General features: G+C 28.7%; 1 protein-coding gene across 1 annotated transcript; it reads right to left on the minus strand.

Annotated features, from left to right (window-relative positions):
- Positions 1-3,200: 3,200 nt before the first annotated feature.
- LOC106775037 (farnesyl pyrophosphate synthase 1) lies at positions 3,201-7,227 on the minus strand. The gene is made up of 12 exons (XM_014662065.2): positions 6,938-7,227; positions 6,129-6,153; positions 5,838-5,953; positions 5,628-5,714; positions 5,405-5,521; positions 5,230-5,318; positions 4,708-4,759; positions 4,152-4,247; positions 3,948-3,992; positions 3,780-3,869; positions 3,630-3,701; positions 3,201-3,514 (listed from the first exon to the last, which is right to left on the minus strand). The coding sequence occupies exons 1-12, from the start codon at positions 7,046-7,048 to the stop codon at positions 3,386-3,388; spliced, it is 1,029 nt and encodes a 342-aa protein (XP_014517551.1). The 5' UTR covers positions 7,049-7,227; the 3' UTR covers positions 3,201-3,385.
- Positions 7,228-8,030: the final 803 nt, after the last annotated feature.

Raw genomic sequence — 8,030 nt, forward strand, 5'->3', positions numbered from 1 at the left:
AATTATGGAACGGTAGAGATGAAAGTGAATTAATTTCCGTTGCTTTCAACCATCCTCCATACCTAACTGTTTTTATGGGCTGCGACTATGACATAAAATAAAATTTCATAATTATATTTAATGAAAGCACTAAATTCACTACAATTTACAATAATTAGATTTCAAAAGTGTTAAGAGAATAAAATATATATAAAAAGTAATTTAGTTATTCTATGATGAAAGTTTAAATTTGTAATAAAAAATCACCTTAATGTATCAATTCATTAATATTTTAACATATTTTATAACTACTGAAAAGGGGAACCATAATGCAACAACTAAAAACATAATTATGTAGTAAAATCATTTCTCTAAATTTGCTATAATTTAAAAAGAGCATCAATCATAAAAAATATGATAAAAATCATTAAGAAAACACTAATATTTTTAGTCTGAGTGAAGAACTTTCTTGATGTAAAAATAAAAATTCGTGCACAAATTCAGTCAAATAAATTTCATTTGAGTTGAATGCAAATATAAACTTTCAAATTTAAAAAAAGTAAAAAGTATGAAACAAAATTTTTCATGAAACTTTGTTTAACTATTTGAATAATTAAAATGAAAAACTTTGAGAGGAGGAATAAGAAGAAAATATTTTTTATGGAATTTGAAAACTTTATTATGGAAATTTGTTCTGAAAAACTCATTTTAGAATATAACATACATTTTTCAATTTTTTTATTGAAAAAATTGTTCCGAAAACCCGCGTGTTTCAAAAAGATTATTCTGAAAATTCTATTTTAAAAATCTCATTTCAGAAATCGTATTATGAAAATTTAGGAAACATTGTTCTAAAAGATTTGTAGAACAAGTAAGTTCGAAGTAACTTTTACAAAAGGCAAAATATCATTTTAAGAAATATAGGGGTGTAGTTAGAACTTAAGGGTGTAAAAAAAGCTCAAAATGAACTTCCAAGATTTGGACTTTTAAAATACAGGAGAGCCCAACTCAACATTAATTAGTAAAAGCAAAATATTTCAATATCTGCATTAATTGAGTAGCATTGTAATGTGATAGTGAGATTAATTAAAAAAAAATCTAATGATCTTTCACATTTAAATTCTAAGGTTTAATAAATATATCATTATATTTATCATATGGCTATATGGGTAATGTTCAACTCAAACTTAAAAACTATGATTTCTCTCCTCATTTTCATAACATTTAATATTTTACAATATAAATATATAATGGACAAATGAACAGTTATACAATTTTATAATTTTATTAAAAATGTTATGTTTCATTACATAAAACCAGCAATATAATTATATAACTATATTAAATTTCCAAACAATTGTTATCATTAGGGATGAAAATAGATTAGACAGATATAATTTCTAACATGTAATAGAAAAATCCATTTATCTATTTAAAAATATTTGTAAGTATTTTAAAATTCGTGATAATTTATGAATATTTACTAATGTATTTTATAAATTTTTAACAATACAATCTAAACAAAATTAAAAAATAAATAAAATATAATATAAATTAAAATTTATTTTAATTAAATATAACTCAATAAAATATAAATTAAATTTAATAAAATATATATTAAATTTTACTTTTATTTTTTTTTATCGGTATCTCATTTTACTTAACTTATTTATAAGCTGATATTATCTACAAATAACAAATACTTACAAATACTAATTATTTATCACAAATTTTATATATAAATATAGGTAGTAAGAAATATTTTTATCATGCTTAATTATTAACTTTTTTTTATCACTATTACCCACAAACCGTATCTTTGTTACTAAACAACCTAATACAACTTGCAATATTATGTAGCAAACAATAAATTCAATTATTTGTCTGTTAATTTGATCAACTTCAATTTCTGTGCTTCACCCTATATATCAAATTAAATATCATATTTACAAATATGATATTTGTACTGATTACTAAACATGGACTTAAATCAATTTACAAATTTTCTAAGTGTGCTATTATTAATTCAATTAACTTAAATAAAAATAAAATTCAGACCATACTTCATAACAGTGAAATGATAAATAATATAAAGGCTGACCTTGAATTTTATTTAATTACATTTAAATTTTAAAAGGTATGAAATATGATACACGCAGTCAACTGCAAGGGTCCTAACTGATTTTTGTACTACATTTGTACTTGTTATGTGGCAGGCAGGTATACATATCTTTGTTTATTAATATTTTAAAAAAATTCTTCATAAAAAAAAATCATTTTTATTTATTTTAGAATTTTACTTTTACGAGTAACATTTTTATTTTAGATTATTACATTGTTATTTTAAGAATAACTTATATTTCTTATAATATAAATATTAGTATAATTGTCATGTTTTATTTTATTACAGCTATGTTTTTTTTTTTCATTATTACTATTTTTATTTACATTACATTTGTTTAATAAAATAGAGTTACAGAGGACAGATATTTAAAGATTATATTCTTAATATGAATATATATATATATATATATATATATATATATATATATATATATATATATATATATATATATATATATATAAATTGAGAGAAACTTATAAGAAATAAGTTGAAAAATAAATAAGAAATAAATTAAAGGTTTAATTGTTTGTTTGAGTAATAGTGGATGAGAAATAGATATAACATTTTGAAAGTTATGTAATTTAATTTATTTGATATAAAAAAATGGTAGAAATGAATATAAATAAATGAATTTGATTAGGATCAATATCTTTCATGAGTATGAATATGTATTAATTCGGATTGACTTAATAGAGATTGAGTTTAAAATGGATCAATTCAAATATCAAATACACACTAAATAGAAATTTTAAAACAAATTCAATATCTAACTCATTCAAAGAATTAAGAATTTCAGAACAGAACACTGCATAATTGTTTTCCTTTTTTTAAAATATAAAAACGAATCAGTTCACCGACAGTCTGTTTAATATGAACTTGATTTGACCCAAACCAGAACAAATAAATTTGGATTGGATTTTTTTAGTGATTAGATCAAACATAACCTCACTTAAATCATTCAAGTACAAATTGGATCAACTATCATGTTAATATTATAAAACTAACTTGAAAGATGAAATGGTTTTCTATTCATGTATATTAATTGGATAATAATAATAATACTTAAATATATTATTATAAATAATATAACTGATGATAATGAGAAAAGGATGAAGAGATTATTAATAATCAAACTAGTATCCCATGACAGCTTACAAGATAAAAGACAAGAAAATCAACGTTGAAAAATTTGCCGGAACATTATTCGGCTCCAGACAGAAATCAGAACTCTAGTTTCTATTGCACTTTAACAACAATTTTGGTCCTCGCCTTACACTGACTCTATTTCTGCCTCTTGTAAATCTTACCCAAAAAGGACTTCAATACAGCTTGAACTGCTTTGCTAGGATGAGCTTCAATGGAGGTTACGAGCTTCTCATAGCTCTTGCTCTCATACTCCTCAAATGCACCCTATTTATTCGGATTCAGAGTAAATAATCCAAAGAAAATCAACATCAATCATGATATGCTTACTAGATACTTGCAACTAAATTATTAATAAGGTAGATGTAGACGAAGTTCAAACCTTAAGATTAAGCTCGTTATACAGGGCCTTTACTTTAGCCACATTTTCTGGATCTGCATTCCCATAGTTGTCCTGCAAACCGCAGAAATTAGTGATTTAGTGCAGTGTTATCACAGGAAAAATGCGGGATATATTAAGATGATCACTTACGTATAGAACTTTCTTTTGTTGCTCATTGCTAAGCTCCAAAGCTTTCGCAACTAACCAAGAGCATTTAAAATCTTCAATATCTGTACCTATCTGGTCTCATAGATAACTAGAATGAGATTAAAGAGAACTTGATGTTTCCAATATCCATTAATTATCCAGGATGCTTACCTTTCCAATAGTATCAGGATCCCCAAAGCAATCCAAATAGTCATCCTAAAATTAGAGGGGGAAGGGGAAGGGAAAAGATACGTCAAAATACGGTTTTTATGAAATATTTTAAGCTGATAGTGAAAGTATACAGTAGACATACATCATTCTAGAGTCTAAATGGTCTTAAGAGAAGTGATCAAAACTATACTAGCAGAGTATTACCTGTACTTGAAAGTAGGTTCCCATCTCAACAAGAATGTTCTTCACATCAACATGGTTTTCCAGATTCTCACCCGCCATGAGCAATGCACATGCAACCTGTGTAAGGAGATATATGCATAGATAAATAGCAGATCATGTATTCGAATGGCCTACAGGACTGTTGGAAATGAATCTAATAGATAATAAAAAGACAACTTTTAAGTGACACTCATAGAAACATATCAACTTTCAATTCAGTTGTATGATAGCCTATAGGACCATTCGAAATGAATCAAATAGATAATAAAAAAACTACATTTAAGTTATAACTCTTTAGAAACATATCGAACTTTCAATCCAGAAGGAGGTCAAAAGAAAAGATGTGATTTCAAAATGAATAACAAATTGCATACATTTTACTATCTGTTTTCTAGTTTAATCAGAAAAGTATTAAAGATTCTAGCAGTGTAAAATACTGAGCAACTGATAGCTATTTGGCACCAGTGTTTCTAAGAAAAGGGCAAAGAGGAAACCAAAAATAGCGAGGTTATACCAAAAAAAGGATAATAATACTTACTGGGAGGTAAAACGAATAATAAGCAGTCTTGTACTGAACAATACGCCGATGCCTGCAGAAGATGATATCCATATGCAATCATTAGTACTGATTTCTCAAGACAGAAAAGGATATGGACAAGAAACTGAAGAGAAAATATATAGATCGCATTGAAACATAGTACATTGCTAGCTAGCAAGAAGAGAAGGAACCAGTAACAAGAAAATTTCACATTATATTCTTCACCACGCCCAGCCAAAAAAGATAGCCACGTCTATATCTAATAGGCATGTGCAGAGACAATTAGGAAAAGCCAGCAGTTATCTCTCTTCTGGTGTCAGCTTCCAGCCAGGTTTTACGGAATACTATTGATTGCACTCTATAGAAAGGACGTGATTTGCTCTCTGGCAGAAGAATTTATACTTTTTTTTCTTAGTTGTTTTAGTCACATTTACATACGAACTAGGATTTCATGTTTGTCAAAAAAGTGGTTAAGCAATAATAATTTCTCTCCAATTGTTCTCCTTGTTTTCCCGTACTCACAGAGTTAATGTGTATTTGGACAGGTCTTTTCCTCCTTGCAGTGTGGTAATCAGATCTATCATCTGTCCTGAAGCAGTCTGGAATTCAACCTAAAGGAAAAAAAAGCAAGATGGTTACATTTTAGTATATTGACTAGAATAGTCCCACATAATTTAAACTTTGACATTTGTACTACCTCATTAAACAAATCAAGAAGATCTACGTAATATGGCTTTCCCCTGAAATGGTTCTTAAGAATGCGTGGAATATGGTTTCTTAGTAAAACTCCATCATTTGCTGCAATCATCCCAACCTACACGATACAATAATTAAGGATTAATAGATTATCAGTGATAATTACTTAATCAGAACAGCAGCATAAAGATAACAAAATGGCACATGTTTATTTTTCTACAAACCTCGGGCACTCTAAACCAGCATGGCTGACCCCTACGTGTGTGAGAATTATCCATAATGTCATCAAGGACAAGAAAATACGCCTGAAGCTGCAAAACTCAACAACATACTATTTTAAGACCCCCGAATGCCATCATCACAATAAACTTTGAAACCATTAGAACTAGTTTAATCATTTAAACAAGAAAATCAAAAGCTTTCAACTGTCATACCCATTCAATACACCAACCAAGAGCACTAGCAAGGAAAATCTCGTCATCATTTAATGCCTGTCCTTCTTTCAAGAGTCTGTAGCTGTCAATGACTGAGAGTCCCCGGTTCAACTTTCCTGCAGTTATAATCCATCTTTTAATCAATACTCTTTATCTCTTTTTAACTGTGCTTCAGAACAGAACACCCCCTCCCCCTGCACTCAGTTCTTTCCTAGAAAGGAATGCAACAGACAAACAATAAACTAAAAAATCACTCAACACAAACACATGAAATTCTCAAGCCACACCCACCTCCTGGCACATTGTAGTCCAGCATCTGCAATAAATTGTAATACATAACACAGTAAGTAACACAACAAAATTCATAACATACATTTCAATGAAATAGCAAACACCTGTAACGCAACAGACACAAGTAATGGTATAACTTAAATATCCCACAACAAACTCCTTTGAATCTGAAAAATTTTTAGACCAACATCACATCAATCCCAAGTCAATCAAAATGATTTATTTTTTTGAACCACATACATTCTTCACTAAATATATGTCAATATTTTTTTTTGGAACCATATAAAGAAATTATTATTGCCATAAAGCTCTTTTAAAATTTAACTCGAGATCACTGATTAAGTTGACTAAACTTATGTCTGCTGATCTACTACCAGGGATTTTGAACATTAAACTGCTTTGAATCTGAGAAATATTCAGACCGACGTCACATCAACCTCAAATTTATTTAAATGAAATACTTTTTCTAAACCACACATATTCTTCACTAAATATAATTGTGCTCGAACCAGATAAAAAAAATATTATTGACATAAAGCTGTTTTAAAATTTAACTCGAGATTACTGATTAAGTTGATTAAACTTATGTCTGCTAATCTACTAGTATAGCCTTTTAATAATAAACTCCCAATTAGTGGTTGATCTACTCGGTCAGTATTCAATGAAAGACATGCCAGCACCGTAATAAACCAAATCGACTCTCCTCTTTTGAAATATTAATCACATAACTCTTCTCCATCAACTCCGATTAAATCAGAATGCGGAAACTCGTAAAACTAAAATGAAAAAAAAAAAAAAAAAAAGCATACCCGGTCGACCCATTGGCGAGCGTCATCGGAGAATTCGAAAGCGGGGTCGTGGAGGAGTTCGTCTTTGAGAACGTAATAGAAGTTCGAGAATGTGGACTTGAGATCCGCCATGGATCAGAAGAAGAATTAATTACTTAATAGAGGTAAAAATCAGAACAGAGAAATTTGGTTTGGTGTTTCAAATTTTGGTCTTGCAATTTTGAGATTATAAATATGAAATGGAGACAAAGAGGGGAAGTGATGACTTTAAGGAAGGAGGCGCTCTTCACCCTGCATGTGATGTGAGTGTGTCTTCTCTCACACGTGTGTAATGCAATTATATAACCCAGGTATCAAAGAAACACCCATAATTTTTTATTTTTATTTTTTTTGCTTTATTTATTTATTTATTTATTTTAATTTCACCCTTTGTATTAGTATAAAGTTATAGCTTAAATTACCAGCATTGCCACCCCGAACTCTCTTTCGTCTTTTTTGCCAACCACCATCTACTTTGTCTTCTTCAAATCAATGTTCCATTAAATTCCATTAAATTTTCGTGTTACTTAAATTAAGGAAATTTCCAATTTGGTAGGTATAATAATTATCAAAAACAGGAATACCTATCTTAATAATAGTATCTGAACATTGCTAAATATCCGTCTCCCAAAATTTATAATTAAAAATATTAACTAAAACAGATAAAAGAATTAACATAATCTATCTTTTCAATGTTGAAAGTATATGTATACTTTTCAAAGTCTATTGAATGGTTTACTTGTAATTGTTCTGGAATTTTTCATCGTCATTGAATTTTGCTGGTGACAGGTTATTTTATATATTTGAAAAAATATAGATAAAGCTTGTATATGAAATTCTTACAACTTTTTTTACAGGTGTTTAATAACGTGATTTTTAATAGTTTTACATTAACATTTCAAATTAATCTCCTTGAAATAATAAAAAATATTCGACCACGACATCCTCGTTTGTTCTCCACATGAACCCCACGAGGACTGTGTGCGAGTTGCCAGATATGCTCCACTGCGTATCTAAAGCTCTAAACCCCTAGATCCAACGGTGGAAATTAAGCCAGTTTGGGAGGTCAAGATGA

The sequence above is a fragment of the Vigna radiata genome, chromosome 10 (genome assembly GCF_000741045.1).
Source record: "Vigna radiata var. radiata cultivar VC1973A chromosome 10, Vradiata_ver6, whole genome shotgun sequence".
Taxonomy (NCBI): Eukaryota; Viridiplantae; Streptophyta; class Magnoliopsida; order Fabales; family Fabaceae; genus Vigna; species Vigna radiata.

Coding starts and splice junctions, on each gene's coding strand:
- LOC106775037 (XM_014662065.2), bottom strand. CDS start 7,048: ATGGCGGATCTCAAGTCCACATTCTCGAACTTCTATTACGTTCTCAAA. Junction 3,993..4,151: donor GAACCTACTTTCAAGTACAG/GTAATACTCTGC, acceptor CTCTAATTTTAG/GATGACTATTTGGATTGCTT. Junction 3,515..3,629: donor ATAACGAGCTTAATCTTAAG/GTTTGAACTTCG, acceptor CCGAATAAATAG/GGTGCATTTGAGGAGTATGA.